General features: G+C 41.1%; 2 protein-coding genes across 7 annotated transcripts in view; one reads left to right on the top strand and one right to left on the bottom strand.

Moving 5' to 3' along the window:
• Positions 1-7,761: 7,761 nt before the first annotated feature.
• The window catches only part of MNS1 (meiosis specific nuclear structural 1), a 25,693-nt gene continuing 12,592 nt past the window's right edge, over positions 7,762-20,862 (top strand). For 3 of the 5 annotated variants that reach the window (XM_075160149.1, XM_075160148.1, XM_075160150.1), the window contains exons 1-10: positions 7,762-7,831; positions 7,921-8,052; positions 8,344-8,471; positions 9,388-9,490; positions 10,345-10,574; positions 11,328-11,544; positions 11,623-11,730; positions 13,238-13,495; positions 14,511-14,636; positions 16,325-16,397. In XM_075160149.1, the coding sequence (XP_075016250.1) occupies positions 7,829-7,831; positions 7,921-8,052; positions 8,344-8,471; positions 9,388-9,490; positions 10,345-10,574; positions 11,328-11,544; positions 11,623-11,730; positions 13,238-13,495; positions 14,511-14,636; positions 16,325-16,397 (1,378 nt within the window). In that variant the 5' untranslated portion in view covers positions 7,762-7,828. Of the gene's footprint in view, positions 7,832-7,920; positions 8,053-8,343; positions 8,472-9,387; positions 9,491-10,344; positions 10,575-11,327; positions 11,545-11,622; positions 11,731-13,237; positions 13,496-14,510; positions 14,637-16,324; positions 16,398-19,482; positions 19,556-20,862 lie in introns of those variants that run through there. The other 2 variants (XM_075160151.1, XM_075160152.1) reach the window with 2 other exon arrangements.
• Positions 17,053-20,862, bottom strand: part of TEX9 (testis expressed 9) — a 26,082-nt gene continuing 22,272 nt past the window's right edge. For both annotated transcript variants that reach the window (XM_075160153.1, XM_075160154.1), the window contains one exon: positions 17,053-18,034. In XM_075160153.1, the coding sequence (XP_075016254.1) occupies positions 17,957-18,034 (78 nt within the window). In that variant the 3' untranslated portion in view covers positions 17,053-17,956. The remainder of the gene's footprint in view (positions 18,035-20,862) is intronic.

Here is a 20,862-nt window from a genome sequence, read left to right as displayed (position 1 = left end):
TTTGCCAGCCCGGGGCTCGTCACAGGGCTCTGCCGAGGCTGACAGGCAGGATGAAGTGCCAGTGTAAGAGATGGACGCAGGCAGCAGAATTACTTTCACATTGCTCTCAGCCCTTTCTGAGACTGATGTTTTTCTCTTATTGCCCTTCAGTTGCCCTTTCCGTTGGTTGGCTTAAGGTTATGGTTACAGATTAGCTTGTTAAATACTCTGTTGTTTGCAAATGGCATCTTTCTTCTTAGTTTTCCACTGTTTGCTAAGCTCCCCTTTGGAGCTCCTTAGTTTTTTAATTATTCACAAATGTTAAACTGAACTCTTTGGAATTAATTGTGTTCGGTGGTATCTTGCAGGAATTAAAGAGGTCTGCTTTCTTCTAAGCATGTTTCTTGGTGCTCTCTTTTGCTGTCAAGTTAGAATATATACTAACACCTGGACTTGGTGCTTCCAAGGGAGTAGGCAGTCCAGGAAGCATATGCCATCTCACCCTTGTACTTGGTGTATGCTTTTTTATGGGTGCTGCTATAGGGAGAAAAAGAGTAAAGCTTAGTACTTAACAGTTGTTTCTCAATACCTCATTCAGCTTTGGAAATTATGAATCTTCCTTCCAGAGGTGTACGTTCTGATGGCATTGCATACAAATTACTGAAAAAGAAACTGTGACCTGGTCAAGTGCTTGAATGATGGCCAAAATCAGCTGAGGTGATGATGATCGCTGGGTTGGGGGTAATGACTGGTTTCCCTCTGAGACACTCCCTTTGCCCCGTTCAGTTGGGCACTTTGGCAGATGAGCTTGTTGCAGGCTGGTTACTCAAATGCCTCCTCTAAACCCTGCGCAGGGAAGACAAGGATAGGATAGAGTAGGAAAAAATGTAAGTCTGGTATTTAGTCTTTCTGCTTCCAAATTAAAAGCTACAAATGGAGCTTGTTATCTTGAGGGGCACTTTTTGATATATCAGAGCTCACTTGTAAAAATCTGATTAAACTAGATATAACTTTTTTGAAAAGCTTTTACAAACAGAATTTTCATACCCATAAACATTATATTCTCAACTAAAAATCATCACTGTTCATTTTCTTAAAGAACTCAGTCCTTTTGCGTGAACTTATGATCTCTATTCTTTTTCACGGGGAACAGGGGTTTGATTATGATAGGTAAGTGGATAAAGCTCTTGCTGCACAAACCAGAAGTGTCGCTATAGCAATGGTTTTACAACATTCTTTACATAGAAGAACTATATTTGCTCTGCCTAGAACATTTGCATAAAAGATTACAGGTGAAGCAGAAAGCCTGGTAATTGCAACTTGTATTCTCCCCAGTGTTTGCTAGTTGGATTAAAAAGAGCATGGTGGACATGGCTCTCTAATTGTTTTTTAATCACTGAATGCTATCAAAGTTGTGCCAAATGCACAGGAGAAATGCCCTGTTCCATAACCCAAACAGATCTACTAGCCAGGCAGCCAGTTGGCAAGAAAGCTCAGACTTTGCTGTGTGCTATAAAAGCTCATTTCCCAGCTCACTGAATGGATGTTGGATGTTGTACAAAACCTGGCTGACGTTGATGGTGTAATTGCTGCCTTTTTTCAGTTTACCAGAAACAATTGAACTGCAATATAGATTAAAGTAGGGAAATAATAAGAAACTATAGAATATATAGGACACTTACAAACTACTAAACAATGTAAATAATGTTGATCGATGGGAGAGATGCAGAAAGCCATGAACTTGGTATTGGTTGGAGTAATAGGAATGGGACAGAAAGTGCAGAGAAACAGAAGCACCTAAAGAAAATATGAAAGAAACAGTCAGAGACCCTAAGGCAGTCTTCCCATCCCGACCCTGAACAAATCCTGAGAGGCTGAATGCTGGCTGGAGAGAGACTTTAAAATGAGTGATGAGTGTCCTAATTCCCTACTTTTGTTTTACAGCGTCAAATGAGTTTGGCCTGCGTGTTTCAAGAAGCACTTATGTTTTCTGGCATTGCTAATGTGGAAACAAAGAAATGACAAGGATTGTGTGGAGGTAAGAAGTTGTAGATGAAAAATGATTTTGTCAACACATAAGCCTGGAAGGGACTGTCTAATCCTTCTGCCTGCACGGAAGCAGAATCTAGTGTAGTTGCACTACGCTACAATTCCTATTTTTAAAGATCCTCTTTACAGACTACCTAAGGAGTCTGTTTTGGTGTTATCCGGCCCTTTTAACTAGAATAACAATTATTTCATGTCCAACCAGCAAAAATACCCTCTGTAAGAAACATTGGAGTGGAGTAAAATTCATCTGTGGTCTTTGGAATTTATGTATTCAGTTGTTAAAAACAGTGTGTCTCCTCAGAAGAGTAGGTGGGTGCTTTATAAACTTGAATAAATCAGTAATAAATATTAACAGGAAATGTTAAGAACTCCAAGTTTACCTAGAAATACATGCTATACGATGCTGTGGATGTAAATTCATTCTAATAGCCTTTAGATGCAAAAAAAAGCTCACAGCTTTTACTCTTGACCAGTAGGACTGAGCAGAGATGGAAGCCCAAAAACAAAACAAAGAACCTGGCTTCCCTAAAAAACAAATTTCTGTTCATGTCCATTGGACAAACATTCTTTCTGGCCTGAGACACTCCATTTATTCTCTTTATTCTTTGAAAACTCAATACTACAGCTAAATATTTATTAAAACCACATTTTTCTCATCAGGAACAGCTGTATTTTTGTGGAACACATTTGAAGCACTGAATATTTTTGTTCCTTGTAATATTTTTGTTTACAGTCCATAATGTCATAAGTAAAAGATCACTTCTGCCTACTGCTGCCATGGGACATATTTTCCCTACTACTGCAGGATAATTAAAAAAAAAAAATTAGTGCTAAGATTTTCTTGACAGTGATAGCCCCTTAGCTGCTAAATCTGCTATCTCATCCATCACTAATCTCAAGCAAAGCAAGCATTAGTTTCTCTGTGACTTATCTAGGTCTTTAGTAGATCAATAGCACAGCTCAGATGTTTCAGACCCTTCCTTGTTAATTCACATTTATCTTTTCATCCCAAGAAGGTAAATTACCTCACAGAGAAGCTGTGTTATCCCCAATAGTGGTTTATAATGTTGCAAAGTCAGCATGACCCACATACCTTATCTTGCTGGAATGCATTTGTCATTGTCTCATGTTATGATCACCTGGTAAAACGCCCTAGAAAAGAGGTAAACTGGCAAAACGGCTTCACCATTTTCATTTAGTGATCTTTTCTGCTGTGTGCTCCTGCATCACCTTCAATTTAAACTGCTAAAATAAAGGGAACTTTCTTTTTCCCTTCAATGCTCCATTTCATCATTTTTATCATGAGCAAAATTTTCATTCCTCAGCAGTCTTCATTTCTGCTGTCATGAGTTGATCAGTAGGTGGTGATATTGAGACTGAGAACCTAATCGTTTATTAATATGCTATGTTAACCCTGAGAAAGGACTGCTGAGTTTAACTCTACATTTGTACGGTGGGCTGCTGGTTACCGGAAGCTTTTCAGGCCCTGGGAGTGTTTAATGCTGTTAGGAAAAAGGAATGAGAAGCCAGTCACTGGCCAGTAAGCTGTAACCAGGCTGCTGCAAGAAGAAATGCTGTATGAAACAAGAGTTTGATAGCAATTATGCAGCTGGGACTCATTCCTTTCCAAACTATAGCAAAGTAGATATTTCATTATCTGTTATTCTAAAAACCTCATAAATTATATTATGGAAAGAAAACTTAAACAGAAACACACTTGACTTTTAATGAGTCCGACCAGCTGGTTGCAAAAACAGTACATTTTTATTCTGTTCCTTCAGATGAGCTTAGCAACTCTGCCTGGACTGAACTCTGTTCTGCAAGTGTTAAATTCTTAGGTCTTTAACTGAGAAATTAGTTGGTGCCATCAAGGAGACCTGCTTTTTGACATGAGAAAAAGGTAGGTCTGTTTTCAGCACAGTGCTGGATTTCCTCCCAAATAAGAACGTATGAGGGAGGCCCCTACATGGAGCAGCGACTTGCTCTGACCGCGCAGCTGGGAGGCGTAGCAAAAGCAGATGCTTCCCCCGCAGGTGGAGGTGGATCGTCCAACCAAGATGACCTTGGTGAGGAGAACAGGATGTGCTAGGAGGGCACGGTACAGAAACGCTTGCCCAGGCGCAGGTGTGCTACGCATGTGCCTGCACCCCCAGCAAGTTTGCGGGTGATCCAAACAGGGAGGTGCAGTCGATGCCCCGGGGGGACTGAACAGCAGCCCCCGGTGGCTATGGGGAGGGCACCAAGAAGACTAAGCCGGGCTCTTTGCCGAGCAGCACAGTGGGAGTCTGAGAGGCCAACGGTCGCAAACTGAAAAAGGGGAAGTTCGGGCTGGATGTAAGGGAGAAAAAAACCTAAGACGACCAAGCTTTAGGACAGGAGCCTGCAGCTCTTGGGGACCTCTCAAGAAGAGACGAGACCAGCAGTTGTATTTGAATTGGGGGAAATGATTGTTTTCCATCTTTAAGTATTCAATTTAACAAAAGGAACAGGGCCAGGGTATATTGGGTGTTTCTGTGGAGTGTCTGGAGTATTTTCTCCTCCCTGTTCTCTACATGGGGTGGCTGTACTTGCTGAAAGGTTACTTACCTACCTTTGGAAATCTGCACACACAGTATGTTTACCGAACTGTCCCTGTGGCTTAATTTATGTTGGGGAAAACTATCAGGGCATTAAAGAGCTTCTGAGCACAAACTGCCGTAAGTTATCGAGGATAAAAGAATTCTCTGGTTGTGTTTTTTTCTTCTTTGCATTTTAAACACACTGCAGCAAATCTGAAATGTATGGGAAATGAAAGAACAATGAGGCACCAAGGACTGGAAATATTTTCCCTTTGGGATCTTACTGGATATTAGTGCTGTGTTCTGTCCCTTCTGGAAAGATAGGCTGCTCACAAATACTGTTTACATGCACATACAAACCACATCTTACTTTTAAAACTTTGTGAACTGACTTGTTGGTCTCTGTTAGATGTGTGTTTTTTCAAGCATTTTTACTCCCACTTTTCTATCTGAATGCCTTGCTGTCCTGGAGACTGAATCAACGTATACTTATCTTCTCATTTTAGAGTGTTGCTGTTCCAAATTAAAGACATCATGCGAGCAAAGATGAAATTTTACATGTGAAGGTTATTTGCTGCTATTTCCAGAAGTGAGGTGAGGGGACCTGATTTTGTTGTTTTGTTTGGTAAGAAAGAAAATTCCATTTATTTCCAGTGAGGCATATAGCTGTTTACTGAGGAGAAAGGACAGCAAAAGTATCTTTTGCACCTTTATCCTCCCATCCCCTGCCACCTCCAAACCTTGAGCTCTGAAAGTCAGTGCTGTGCCTGTGTAGTTAAAAGCTTCCTTCTAAGTCAACACCCTGGAATCATTGGGGGATAGGTTTTTTGACATTTATTTGTTTCCTTGCCTACTGTTGAAGAAACTGATTTGTTTGTTTGTTTTTTTAAAGAGAGCTGTACTGGTAACACCACTTGGAAAGAAGAAGTAGGGAAAGTTTATGATCTTTTTCTGTCTCATCTCTCTCTGCTTGTATTAATTCAGCTAAAGATGTGGTCCCCTATAGTTTGCTTTTTTTTTTCCTCCCTCAAGCATTATGGGAAAACATTTTCCTCATGAAAAGGGCAAAGAATAACCAAAGCTTCAGAAAGAATTCCACTAATTTGGGAGATTTTGTAAAAGATAGGGAACTGATTTAAAATAGTGTTCTCATCCCATAAATATATAGATATAGGCATATCTAGCACAGAATCAATAGAAACATGCAGACTTCTTTTTACCTAATTCTGAGAGGTGTTCTCTTAAGCTTTATTCATTTTAATTAATTTTATAAAGTAGGTGACATTAATGAATTTTAAATACTGCTTTAAATAAGCTTAAATGTCTTTACTTTCACATAACTATGTAGAAAGGAAAATAAAGGTGAGAAAAGTGGTAGAAGTGGGTGGGTGGAGTTTGGGGAATTGGATGCCACAATGTTCATTTCCTTCCTGGAGCAAAGCCAGTCCGGAGAAACTCTCCGGAGTGAACAGTTGTGCTCTCTGTAAGGTCTGTCTCTCTGGAAAAATTAAGGGCTGGGTTTTCCTTTTGCCTATCGGGTTGTGCTGGTTCTGGCTGGGGTAGAATTAATTTTCTTCACAGTAGCTGGTATGGGGCTGTGTTTTGGATTGTGCTGGAAACAGTGTTGATAACACAGGGATGGTTTAGTTCCTGCTGAGCAGGGCTTACACAGAGTCAAGGCCTTTTCTGCCTCTCACCCCACCCCACCAGCGAGTGGGCTGGGGGTGCACAAGAAGCTGGGAGGGGACAGGGCTGGGACAGCTGACCCCAGCTGACCAAAGGGATGTTCCATACCATATGACGTCATGCTCAGCATGTAAAGCCAGGGGAAGAAGGAGGAGGGGGGGACGTTCGGAGTGATGGCGTTTGTCTTCCCAAGTAACCGTTACGCGTGATGGAGCCCTGCTTCCCTGGAGATGGCTGAACACCCGCCTGCCGATGGGAAGCAGTGAATGAATTCCTTGTTTTGCTTTGCTTGCGTGCGCGGCTTTTGCTTTCCCTATTAAACTGTCTTTATCTCAACCCACGAGTTTTCTCGCTTTTACTCTTCTGATTCTCCCCCCCATCCCACTGTGAGGGAAGTGAGCGAGCAACTGTGTGGGGCTTAGTTGCCAGCTGGGCTTAAACCAGGACACAGGTTTACATGAGGCATACTATATACCAAGCAACCTTACCAGAATCGTGTAGAATTATGTGTTTTGGTGATGTTCATGGCTAATGTTCTGGCTGTTGATTTCTCCCCTGTGACTGTATCCCCCATACTTGTTTGGGATCCATCATAATAGCTATGAAGGAGAAATTTTTAATTAAATGCTGCCACCTAGGTTTTGTGATTATAGATAAGCGCATTAACTTAAAGTAATAATTCAAGAGATGCTCCTGAATAGATTTTTTTTTTTTTTTAAAGATATTTTGGTAATTATGTTTCTTCCAACTCCCTGTGCTCAACTTTCACTGATTCCTGCTTGTCCAGAGCAAGGGAGGATGACTGTATGTGCCAGTAACCTACACAGGCTGCTCCTCGGGCTGTTCTGTTCTGGAAAATTGTATTTACCCACTTCTGTAACGCATGTGAATGCACGAAAACGCGCAGCATCTACTACTCCTTTCTACTGGAGTTCAAAAGAGACAGAAAAAAATCCATTCTCGGTGTAGCTCTTGCCAATGTACGAGGAGTCTCAGTCTCGTGAGGAGGCGGGGCAGCGCGCTTGCCCTGCCCCGGCTCACCCGGGTTCGCGGCCTGCGCCGCCCCTGCTGCTTCCTGCAAAAGGGCAGAACATCCTCCTGTGGCCCCTGCCCCCCCTGCCGAAGCGGGAGGCGATTCTCGGGGTGCAGCCCAGGGGAGAGCTACGGTTGCGCGAGGCTTGATTCTTCTCCCCAGCCGTCCCTCTGCCCCTCCCGGCCTTCTCCCGCTGGCCTCCCGGGGCGCCCCGAGCCGCTCTTGGGAACAACGGAAGCTAACGGGAGAAGCTGAAGGCGCGGGGGCCGGGGTTTGTGCCGCGGGTACGGCCTCGGCCCGCCCCGCTGCGGCCCGCCACCCCCGCGCGCGCCTCACTCCCGGTTGCTCGGCGACGGCGCGCTGCTCTCGGCCCGCCCTGTCCGCGTCACGTGTTAGGGTTGCGTCGCCCTCTCGGCCAATCAGCGCTGCGGGCTTCCCCCGGAAGTTAAAACAGTTCTCTTCCCTTCCGCCAGACTGCCCTGCGCGTTGCCATGACAGCGCGGCGCGGCGGCTCCGGGGCGGGATGGTGAGCGGGCGCGGGCGGGGCGGGAGCGGGCCCCCGGCGGCCGCGGCTGTGGCTGCCCTGCGGCACTGCCTCTCTCTTGTCGCCCGCAGGCGTCCGTGCAGCGGGGCGCGGGACTGGCGGCGGCCGCGGCGGAGGCGGAAGAGCGCGGCGGGAGGAGGCGGGCCGCCAGGCTGCGGGCCGCGCTGGAGCGGGAGCGACGGCTGGAGGAGGCCGTGCTGCGGGTAAGAGCCGCGGGGCGGTGGGACCGAGCCCGGGCCTGGCCCGGAGCCCCGCGGGCGTCTACGTGTACGTGCGAACGCAGACCCGCGTGTCCGACTGTCATCAGGCTGGGCGAAGGCACGGGGGAGGCGGCCACGCCGTCCTGCCCGAGAGCCCTGCCTGGCTTTGCCCGTCGAAAGCTTTCTCCTTTAAAACACATGTACTGAGTACAAAGCTTTGCAATTGGCCTGCTTCCAAAAGCGCGTGCAGATGCGGGGAGGAGAGCTGTTGTGGAAGTTGTGTGTTCTGATTAGGCAGAAGAGAACAAAAAACTGAGAGCGCTGCAGCTGGAGCAAGAAGAAAGGCTGGCGGCTGAGCTGGCGAGATTGAACCACGAAAAACTTAAAGATGAAAAGATGAGGCAACAAGTAAGAGAGAACAGGTAACGCTTCAAAAATCTCACTGCTTTATTTAACTAGCTGTTATTGTAAGTCAATCCCAACTCTGAAAAGTGTATTTGTAGGAGTATTCAGTCAGTTGTGTACCTCCTGCTTGTTTTTTATTTTTCTCAGTTACATTTTGGACTGAACCTTAGATGCAGTAAGATTATAGCATGAGATGTTTTCAAGCAATAGAGAGAGGAAGTTTTAGCATGCTAAAATCAGATACATAATTTATTTTTTAGAATAGGCTTTAACTTTTTGAATTTGTGCAGCGGAGAAGATCATAACTGGAAAAAGCTTAGGAAAAGGTAGATTGAGAAGTGCTTAGGAGAAGGCTGTGATCAGAGAGGCTACTCCAGATGTCCGTGAAGGGCATCAGAAAAGAGCGTGGGAGGCGAATGCAAGAGAGGGAGGGGAAGGGAGGTGGGACGGCTGAACAGCGTGAGGTGACAGAGGTTAAGTGGAGGCAAGACAGACTCTGTGAAAGTTGTAGCAGAAGCGGAAATGAATCTGACCTGGAAGGAAAACTTATTTAAGATCAAGATATGATAAAAAATTACTTTTAAGCAAGCTCTGTCAAAAAAACTCTCTCTGATCCACAAAATTTTCATTTTGAGTGTACTTCTAAGTGTACATATTTATATATGTATATATACGTTTATATAGTTAGATGTGAAGAGTGCAAAACTATTGATAGTATATGTACAAATACAGATAGTCCTTGGTTTGAGACAGGTTTTGTTTTCTTTTTCTGTTCTTTTACTAGAGCAGTATTTTTCATCTAAAATTGGGCTTTTCCCTTTAAAAATAATTTTTAAAAATTGTGTTTAAATATTAATGGAAATTTCAAGTTTTTCCCATAGTTACTGCCGTCCTTGTAATAGTATAAATTTCTTTTTTTTTTCCCCCCTGCAGTCTTGAACTTCGAGAGTTAGAAAAAAAGTTAAAATCTGCTTATATGAATAAAGAGCGAGCTGCACAGATCGCTGAAAAAGAAGCTATACAGTATGAGAAAATGGTAAGTAGCTTCACAGCGTCTCCTGGCACCTGAGTGCTGTAACTCTTTGTATGGATTGTGCTGAAAATTTTTCCTTTGAAGCTGGCCTTTTTGTCTAAAATATTGTTAGGTTTAGATATTCAGTGTTTATGGAAAATATGTTTTGTGTTACGAAGGACTAATTAGCCGGTAATAACCAGCCATAAGAAAAAGGCTTACTTTGCCGTTGTAATCAAAGTAGTAGTGAATTAAGCTGTATGAATGGATATAGTTTTTATTTTACTGGTTTTGTAATATTTATCCAAGTTAAAACTATGATACACTTTGTACAGTAAGTGCTTATTGTGGTGAATCCTTACTTCAGAAGCAGATTGTTGAAAATGTTACTGTTATTAAACATATATCTGAATAAAGAATGAATGGTGAACTTTTATTCATGTATAGAATAATGTTGGTGATCAGGCAGATGATTCTGATTAAGTTAATGTTTTAACAAAATTCAGTTTATGCAAATTGCTGTAAAGACAACACGTTTATTGAGGGTGTTCTACGTAGTTAAACCACATTCCAGTCATTACGCCGATGTGAGCTAGTTTCACTCATGCCGAGTGCTCTACTGTGTCTTCGTTCAATACGTAGCTTCCTTTAAGTATTGTTAGTTCTCCTCGAGTTGTTTAGATATTGAGGGTTCTCTTCAAGGGTTCTACTTACTGAATTAAGCTATTAAGCATGTTAAGGCACTATTTTTATAGATTGAGGTGGAAAACTTTCCGTTTTTGTAATGCAGTATAATTCCTTTTTATACTCTGTATTTTTTCACTACAAGTTGTATGTGGAAGTAAAAAGGAATCTTGCATTGCTTTTTCCCCCTATAGAAACGTGAGGCTGAAATAGCCCAAAAGATGAAGGAAGAGTACGAAAGGGTAATAAAAGAAGAAAGTTCTGCAGAACTGAAGCGAAACAAGGAGAAAATAATGTATCAGCAAGAATTGGAGAAACAGCTTGAGGAACAAGAGAGGAAGAAGCAGGATGCTTACGAAGAATTTCTAAGAGAGAAACTCATGATTGATGAAATTGTAAGAAAGATCTATGAGGAAGACCAAATGTTAGTTACTTTGAATTTTTATTATTTATTAATTTAAAACAAAGCAACTGATATCATTCTGTATAGAAAACTTGTATAGAAAATTTGTATACATTTATTTCGTAGATTAAGGCCCAATTTAGTTTTCCTTGGTCACATTTTACTAACAAGAGACTGACTTGTGTGGATTTTGCTATTTAAACATCAGAATGTTCTTGTCATTCCAGTCAGTCTCGTGTCCTTGTTCCCCAAATATGAAATCCAGCTTATTTCAAGGAGTGCTTCCATTGGGCCCATCACGCTGGAAATGACTTCATTTCACAGATTCTGCCTCGCCCCCTGTCCCTGCCTCTTCGTGAGAGGTGTTGTACGCCTGCCTAATGGACAGGGAGAGGAAAGGAGGTTTCTGAGGGCGAGGGGGGGGAGGGGGGGGAGTTTAGCATAAATAAATAAATAAAAAGTTGAGGAGATTCTGGTGCTATTGGGCTTCCTTCATCTCCTGTTTTGATGGAGCGTGTATAAAATGGAGTAGTAGCGAGTACCTATGTGTACAGTCTGTCCTCCTGAAGAAAGGTGTTAGACGTGAGATCCCCTTTTTGGGGCAATTCACTACTAGGTATTTTCAATTTAGGCATCTAGTTTCCAGCTGAATGGGTAAGGAGAGTAATTTAAATCTTAGTCTCTGGAATATATTGTTAATGATGAGCATATGATCTATTTACTGTTACTCTGCAGTATGTTAAATAACTAAACATTTTTTTCCATCTTCTACAGGGAAAAACAACTGAAGTTAGATAAAATGAGAGCAACTCAGACATACATTGAAGAATTTAAAAAAGAACAAGCTATCTGGAGGAGAAGGAAACAGGAAGAGATGGAAGAAGAAAATAGGAAAATTATGGAGTTTGCCAACATTCAGCGACAAAGAGAAGAAGATTGGATGGCTAAAGTTCGAGACACTGAGGAGAAAAAACAAAGACTTCAAAGCATGGTATCAAAAATTGAAACTGTAGAAGACATTATTGTACATTCTTGTCTTGCATTTAGAAATCCTTCCTTCTTGTAACAGATTGCCCAAAATCTGGAAAGAGAACAACAGAAGCGTGAAGAACTGGAACAAATCCGCCAAGAGCTGTACCTGGAAGAACAAGCGGAGACGGAAAGGAAGAAGGAGATGGTAAGCGCGGGCAGGCAGTTGAAGTAGTACCTATGTACTGGGGGGGACACTTCACTGTCCCTGGGCTTCTCCTGCAGATACATACATGGGTATTTTGGTACCTGTCAGATACCATTTTTTTCATACATCGTATGTATATTATGCGTACCTGCGCATAAACTGTAAAGGGAAAATGCAAGTGGAGGGGAGTATTGCAACTTTGCCATAATTCCTGCAGAACATTCAGGCTAGCGGAGCTGGTCTGGATGAAGCTTTTATAAAACAAAAATAGTAGTGTATATGCAGGAAAACATATAATTTATGGAGCACTTGTAGCTATGGGTAAACGAATCTAATTCAAACAGACCAGATATGAAAATTTAAAGAGAAAATGAAACCATTTTCAATTGCTGATCTAGAAAGTAAGTCATAAAGTGAATGCACGGGGCAGTATTTTACATAGTCTTCCTCCGTCCCTTCACTTGTGATCTCTGTGTGATGGAGCCGCGCTCCTTCAGTCTTTGGGAATGGTCACTGGAGTTGTGATGCTTAAAGACGATTAGCAAGAGTACATCCCACATGCAATTCCTTCTGCATCCGAGGATGCTCTTCAGAGGCCAAGTAACTCCCATTTCTACAGCTTCTCCTCTATCAATGCTGGCAGGGTTGTTCATGGACTGGCTTGGGGGGGGCTTTTTTCACCTTTTGGATTTGCTAAGTCTGTGGTATTATTTATGATTTTTGGATGTTTTTGATGTTACTCCTTGGGCCCATTTTGGTCTGTGAGCCGTCTCAAAGCAAAAAGCTTAATTCTGGCATGGTTTTAGGTGTATTAAATGAATTTGAATTGTTCACAATTCAATAGGCACAAAGTGTCTATTTCCAATACTATTTCCTAAATATTGTTAATCAGACAAGCAGTTTGTATATTACTTAGTTCTTGGAGGGAAGATTCTGTTCTTTGATTTTCCTTTGCTGTCCCTAATGTATTTATGTTTTTATTTCAACTAGGAAGACAACTGAAGGTTTTGAATACCCTTATTGTCCCCTTTATATATTTGTTTATCTTGTGAAGGAGAATGCCAGTAACTTTCAAGTTCAGGTTTAAGCTAAGTAGGTTAATTAACTGCTTGCTTTTTGCATGTCCATTTGCTTTTTCCTATGGGCCTGTCCACACTCTGTCTTATCTTGCTATGGGTGACAAACAAAATGTAACACAGGCTGAGATACGTAATACTGTTATTTTTAGAGTTGTTCAGGACGACTGTTGTTGATTCACTTCATGCTAGTGGAAGAAAATAACCTCCTTTTGTTTTGGACTTAATTCTGAGAATCTTGAGACATTTGCCAAACTGGTTAATACTAGAGAGCACTGTCAGGTATGGAGTGTTTGCTCCAGTTATTTATGCTAGAAGGTAACAGCTACAGTAAATTTATTCTAAGATAAATCGAGTAGATTGGCTGATGATGATCAAAATTTTCCAAAGTATGTTCAGTAATACAGCATTTTATTAAATTTCCTTTACAGGCAGAAATTGAAAAGAGAATAAGGCAACGCCTAGACTTAAGGCAAACATATGAAGAGCAATTTGCTTTAAAGAAGGTAGCGCGACAAGCTGTGCAAGAGGAGGAAGAAGCCTTCAGACAACAGATGTTGGCCAAGTTTGCAGAGGATGATCGCATTGAACAGATGAACGCTCAGAAACGAAGAATGAAACAGCTTGAACACAGAAGGGCTGTGGAAAAACTTATTGAAGACCGTCACAAACAGTTTATTGCAGATAAAGTAAGAGTTTTCACTTTTGCGTTTGGTTTAGCCAAAACGTTTCAATATGAGAATACTTCTGCTATCCCAAGAGACAAGGCTATTGTTACTAGGGAAGGGTGACAGGGGAGTTGCAGAGAAACGTGCAGGGGGGGAAGCAGGCCTTTGTTTTGGCTTGCTGACAAGAAAAAAGTCTTTTTAGAGCTAACTTTTTGTGTAGCTCAAGAGGTTGGAGTCAGCAACATCCCTAGACCCCTGTATACCTGACATGCTCTGCAAATCTCTCTTCAAGAGCCCCGGGATCAGCGACACAACAGTCCCGTTCAGTGTCCCTGATCAGCAGCACTGACGGTGATGCGTGAGAAGGGGAAGTCCCAGCCTTGATTTTAGATTAAGTCTCTCGAATTATCATCTAAGGAAGAAAAGGCGTAAACTGAAAAGTATAGGGATTCTATACTTGGAATATACTATATATTCCAATATATATATATTTTCCAATATGGAATAAACTAATATATTCTATACATGGAATCCTATACTGCAGTTTTCGGACCTGTTTTATAGAGTAAAAGTCACATGTGTAATGTGAATTGCAATTTCTAGTCATCAGCTTGAGAATACATGCCTATTTCTCCTTTTCCTGGATTAGAGCAGTAGGGCAGGAACAGACGAACTTGTCTGAGAGCGAAGGAGGAACCAGAACTTAACACTTAATTACCTTTAAAAGGGCTTCTAGTATGAGACCAAACCCTTATGTAGCAGACTAGCCCCACGTCTTGCCATTCAGTCTTCTCTTTTGTCTGAGATTTTTTTCTGGTTACCAAACATGTATTGTTTAAACAGTGCTTTGTGGTTTTTTACATACACTTTTTCATCCTTTTCAAATTAATTTCCTCTGACCAGGAGTTAATAAGTGGAAGTTCAAATTTTACTCCACTAAAGAAATTTTCTCTTTGTGCTGTGGTGGATATTGGTGGAAACAAATGTTCACAGAGCTGAAACTGAACAGTTACGAAAACTTGCTTGTTTATTGTAGGAGCGTGAACTTGAAGAAAGACAGTTAGAGGAGAGAAGACAAGAAAACATGCGTGCAATTGTTGAAGAAGAGAGACAGAAACTCCTGAAAGAGCATGCGTCTAAATTACTGGGTTATCTTCCTCGAGTAAGCGAATTGTATTTTAAATGCTCTAATGTTGGTCCTGTAAACCAGTGTTCTCTTGGACAGTTTAAGGTGAAGTTGCAGAACAGTTCAAGTTCCTGGAGTCAGTGGGTCTCCTTATTGTGTCAGCTCTCCTGTGCTCACCTTTTCCTTTTTTCTTTTTTCTCTTCTTGAGTTGGGAAGCGATTTACAAAAATATTCTTCCTGTATGAGGGGCTTTGGGCTCTACTGCAATATTGATGCCTTGTACAGAACTGAAAGCTTCCACGGCGCTTTGCACGTCCAGGTTTTGGAATATGGAATGTAAGTTCTCAAGCAGGGCTCTTCTAGCCAGAAGGGGGTCCGCCATGTCTTAAACCCAATTTCCACCAAATTTCTCAGTTGGGGTTTTGGGAGCAATTCTTGCAGCATTGGCTGTCTTCTAAGTCCTCTGTTACCATGGAAACGAGGCCTCGTCTCTGTTGCAGTGCAATAAACTGCAGCGCTTGCAGAAGCATTTCAAAGCTCACTCTGTTCATCCTTGTGTTTTTAAAAGTTAGAAAGATGGAAGCAATTATTGTAATAGGAATAAACTACAATTTATTTTGTATTATACTTCATAATCGGAAAGATCACCTAATGGTACGCAAATGAACAGAGCGCTGCTTTAGGGATGTAACAGTGCATTTACAGTAGAGAGGGAATTATCCAACTATTTGAAGAAATTCTTTTCTGCAATACTGGAAAACATTGTAAATATAGCAGAGTATAATTTTTATTCAAATAGTAATATGCTAATTTGGTGCATGAATTTGTAAAATTTGGAGTGAGTTACTTTGTAATGTAGGTTTAATTAAAGGATAACTCAAATAGGCAGTATTTTGATACAGTTTTCTGGTTTGAATTTACTGTTGTAGGAAGTCTTGGCTATTTCAGAGCGTCCACGGCTCATACCTGTTCCCTGGTATTGATGTTCTACTTTGTTCTTCTCTTTGCTTCAACGCTGTGTCTGAATCGTGTGGTCATACATCACGTTACTTCACTCAAAATGGTTAAATAGAAAAGTGCTACCTAATTTTTCTAAAGTCTCCAGTGTAAATGCAATTTGTAATTTTTTTTTTCTAAATGCTGCAAGGTATGTTCTGTGGGTCATACACATTTTTAGCCCTAAAATCAATTTAGATTTAGTTAGAGATGTAGCTTTCTGGTTCCCCTGCTTCCCTTCCCCAAAGCATAGTTTCTGATTAAGTTGTTCAGTATCAAGTGATTTCCAAAATAATTTCTTTGTATGGGTCAACTTCAACACAACTAAGGGTGGAGATAGAGCCCCACCCCAGCCAGTGCCTCTTTTCAGTGCAGTTGGCTTGATTTTACTAAACCTGCACCAGTGCTGTGCTGACGACCATCACTTTTATTAGAAAGAAAATGCGGATATGTCTTTTGTGTAGTGCTCATGTTGGAATCTTTATGGGGATCTCATCATCGTTTGCGTGAAGAACAAGAGAGGCGGTTCTAGGTTATCACCAAGCACACCAATTCGAAACTCATCTGTTGAAGTTTTGTGGTGGTTTTCAGGGCTGTTTGTGTTAAAGGTAACACTGGTACCATGGATACAAGCTGTTACGTTCACTTCATCGAAAATTTCAGAGACCCATAATCATCCCACTACTTCCTTTTACCTTCTGACGTGTGTTTCTTTCCGCTTATTGCAGGGAATACTCAAAGACGAAGATGACATTAAGATGCTTGGGGAGGAATTCAGATCGGCTTATCAGAAGAGAAGAGGTAATGCATTTTCAGAAGAGAGCTGAAATTTCCCCCATCTCATCTCCTGGTTTGCCGCTAGGTGTCATCTGATTGCTAATGAAAATTTCCATTTGCTGGTAACAGTGAGGAACTCCTTTTTAATATCATAAAAAGTCTCCATTTTAAGACTGGAGTTCTAAAGTGATGAGCAGCTAGTTTTATTCAAGTGTATGTCGTACTTGCATTTTTGCATTTTTCCATCAATAAACTGCTATGGATTTCTCAATTATTCTTGGTTAGTGATGTAGCAATGTTAAAAATGTTTTCTCCAGCAACTCTGCAGAAACCTAAGCTAGTGTAAATTCACATGTGTATTTCAGTATGGACTATAGGATTCTCTTAATGTGCTATTTCTGGTTGTAATTTAAAGATTTATCTGCATTGGCATTACGCTATTAAAATACTAATCTACATGTAGTTTGTCTCATCTCAGAGGGGTAGGTCTGAGTTACGTGTTTCACTGTTAGTTCATGTTACTTTGCTAGTAGGATCTAAACAGCAACGTTTTTCCATTTTGAGGTCAGAATCACTGTTTGTACCTTTCAGTGCATAAATGTACTACTTGTGTGCCATGTTCCTATTCAATTACTCTGAGGGAGGAATCCATTGAAATAGCTGAGGTTTGACAGGTTCATGCAAGCAGCACAGGCTTTTATTGCTCCTGTTCATTAATGTACACGTGATATGCTCAGCTCATCTACACTCGAACTTTTATCTAGTTCTTGATTATAATGATGACATAATAAAATCTTTAAGGATGTAATGCTTGTAGAGCACCTGTGAATATGGAGCCATCACTCCTGACTGTATCCCAAAGCAGCAGCTGATGGCCAGGGAAAGACTTAATATTTCCACCTTGACTAAAGTAGCAATTTTAAACAATACAGCTGTATCGGATTGTGGAGTCTCTCCGGATAGCGAGGGGCAAGTCTCGGGTATGTTTTTGCCGGCCAAGGGTGTAAGGTGTAATAGCTAAAACAAGTTATCATCATTTCTGTAGAAGAGCTGTTGGTGCTTAAATTAGAGCCAGACCAACTAGCTCTGAGGGGAGACCTGTTACAGACAACAGACAAGGCCACTTTTCAGCCACGTCTTTTAAAAAGGACATGACATTTTCCTCTCAACTGGATCACTAGTTAATTTATTTCTGTTGCACAAGGAATTTTCTGAGACTAAACCCTGACTTCTTTGGGCTGAATATTACGTTAGATAAGGTATGGTTTAAATGCTAAAACAGAGGAAACTGATAATAAAGTCCACTTGTTGGAATATTCCTTGCACCGTCTGTGCTTCTCTGCTTATTACAGAATGGACAGTTTGGCCTGAAACTTCAGTAGAAATTTGTATTTCATATGATATTGCAACACAAGCTATCGGGCTTATAAAAGTTGAACGATTTAAACATAAGCAAAATCAACAAAACCAACTCACTGGGATATAGAGTATTTAAGTATTCTTATTAACAAGCATTCATATACAGTACCAAAATAACGTGCCATCTGACTTGTATTTCAAAGGGAAGTTGTTTTTTTATGGAATCAATAATTTCCCCACTCAAGAGCTTTCATGAATTCCTCTTCAGTAAAAGAAAGCATCTTAGCAGCTTCAATGTGCATCTAAAAAAAAAAAAAACCAAAAAAAAACCAAAGAAAGAAGGAAAGAAAGAAAAAAAATTAGGAACAGAAGGTAAAATAGCCTGAATGACCAATACAAAATCCTGTATAACTGGGATAGCTGGAAGGGGCTTCAGATCTATCCAATTTTTTCGTACTATGGTTTTGATGGATGTTCACCTGTTTAAGCTGAAGCTGCTATTCATATTTTTCTGCAAAAATTTACAGTGTAGGGATAATGTGATAAATTTTATGCTAAACATTGTAACTTCAGCTCTACTATATATAATATAACACCATTAAAAATTAACAATCAGCATAAAACAAAGAGTAACTGTACTACACCTTAACGAGAAATACCTGGAGCTGACCACTGGTAGCTGTGTTGCCATGTGTCATATCATACATCTATGGTCCATTACGGCACATACACACAGACACCCTCCCCCCCCCATACACATGTACATATGTATACGTTTAAAAATCACACAGTAGTCTGAATTTGTATTACCCCTACATAGGATATAGCACATTACTTTAAATGGAACATTGAAAGGAACAAACAACTTTTTAACTTACAATAAGGGTATTTTCTGTTCAAATAATGCAATTGCTTGGAAAAATGTCATCAAGGTTGGATGACAAAACAAGTACTAAATGGTCAGCGTCTGCACGGAACTACCAACCAAAAAGGCGCAGCAGCCAGAATGCCCTGAAAGCTCCCTGGGTTCAGCTGATGTCACAGCAGAGGTCATAGCTGTGCCACACGTCCCCATCCCCGCACCGGAGTATCATCTCTTTACCTATCATCATTCCAAGTGGAAAGAAGTGTCCCAGGTACATAGTTTTTACTGCAATTTTAATAAAATGGTTATGTTTTGAAGAACAGGAAACAATTCATGCCTACAAGGAGTCTGTTGTGGGTTTTTTTTATATATAGGCATATGGTCAGTTCAAAACAACAACAAAGTGTACTGCAGTTCCCACAGGCAGTGTAACACCCTCAGGTCTGTAAAGCTCCGAGTAACTTCCCTTAATCCCTTTTAAAACTAAGATTTTTCTAGTAAATTCTTTCTCTCAAGGCAAGCAGAGAATGGTCTGAAGAGACCAACTGGAACACCAGCAACTACTTGCTGCCAGCTGCAACTCATCCTGTTACTGGTATTTAATACCTTTGGGGGATTTTTCTTCTCTGTCATTCTTCATGTGGTGGCATATCCTCACCTTCAGGCTAGCTGTACCTGCTACGTGCATCTGAAGCTGCCACACAAATACTACACAAATGGCCCAAATCAGGTTTTCCTCATTCATTCAACAAAAGGCCTGTGTGAAGCAGAATTGAAGTTCTTCAGGTGATTACGTATATTGAGCGCATGTGAGCTTTGGCTGCCCTTCCCCTCTGCCTTCTGCCAGAAGTTACGAGAGGCAGAGTTAGCGCCATTCTCTTTCAGGTTCTTCCAGTCATAGTCTGTTCTGAAAGGACAACTAACAGCACCCTGCTTCTGTGAGTAAGTAACCTTTTTTACAAGAAAAGGTAAGTGGCTTCCTCTACTATCTACAGTTCTGATACAGTATTCATAATTTTTAAAAAATACAATTAATGAAGTTTTGTGAAGTTTATCTGAGACTATGTTTCTGGTTCACAAACAGAAATACTGCTCTTTGACACTCATTTCAGTGAATTCATGTTCCAGAGGACAATTAGCTACCTCATATATAGAGTATATTTTGAGTGAATGCTGTATTTTTTTCATTCTCAAAATAAACCTGAAGAGCTAGAAGGGCCAGCCAAAGGCTAAGGTAGCACTATTTCTGTTGGATGAATCCCCAAGATCTCCTCGGCATCCTGTTACTGCCAGAAAAATTCTCTTCCACTAGAAACGCACGAGCAGCCCCCGTTCCTCTTATTCCAATTACCTATCCTCCTTTGTCCTGTGTTGGAGAGGTATTCCAGGTTCAAGGGTGTACTTCCATATGGCAATTCCCAATTCTTAGGATAAGTATGTGTACTTTGTTACATGAAGTTGCCAATTCATACAGAACTATTTCTCTATGGGGGCTCAACAGCTTCAAGAGCGTTCACAAAATGTCTGGTGATCGCTGCAGCGCTCACAGGGTAAATCAAACGTTCTATTTTCTTATCTCAAAGGCTGGCCCTTCTAAGGCACGTCTGCTCAGCGAGTCACCATACACTGCTTGCTTTAGCTCTCTTACAGCTTTGGTCTGAGAGCGCAAAAAGCAGCGCATTAACTCCATCCCGAAATGAATCACATTAGATTCAGCGGAGTAAGCAATTAGAGGTGAACCACTCTATGATGTTAAGATCGTATCTAGACAACTGTAAAGCCCGTAGCTCTGCGTATGTCTCGTGCAGCCTCAGAAGGGAAACTGATGTAAATGATAGCACGCCATCCCAAGTATTTGGTAAGTGAAAGGTGTGATGGAAGTATAAGATCTAAATGCGTCAGTAAGTGGAAAAATGTTTGATTTGGGCAGCATCTCTTAGTATACACTCCTCTCACTTTAACTTCCTTTCATGTAAACTCATGGATTCTTTCAAGTTGTACCATCAAAGTTCATTTGACTGGACTATGCTGAAACTACATTTTGAGAAATGTAAGGTATTTACCCACTCTGCAGTGTCCGAGGTAGTAACTCTTTCCAAGTAAAACCTTTCCCCTCCTTTTTGGGACATCAGTATAGCTTTATCCTTTATCAAATACGATAGTTCAGTACATTTTTAGCTATATTCTATCTGAAGTATTAATCCACTTTTCGCTACACCACCTTTCTATGACAGCTGTATCACTAACTGTTCAGCCTGAGTTGTC

Source organism: Calonectris borealis, chromosome 11, assembly GCF_964195595.1.
Source record: "Calonectris borealis chromosome 11, bCalBor7.hap1.2, whole genome shotgun sequence".
Classification (NCBI taxonomy): Eukaryota; Metazoa; Chordata; class Aves; order Procellariiformes; family Procellariidae; genus Calonectris; species Calonectris borealis.
Note: the sequence above shows the minus strand (reverse complement) of the source record. Positions and strands in the feature narration are given on the sequence as shown.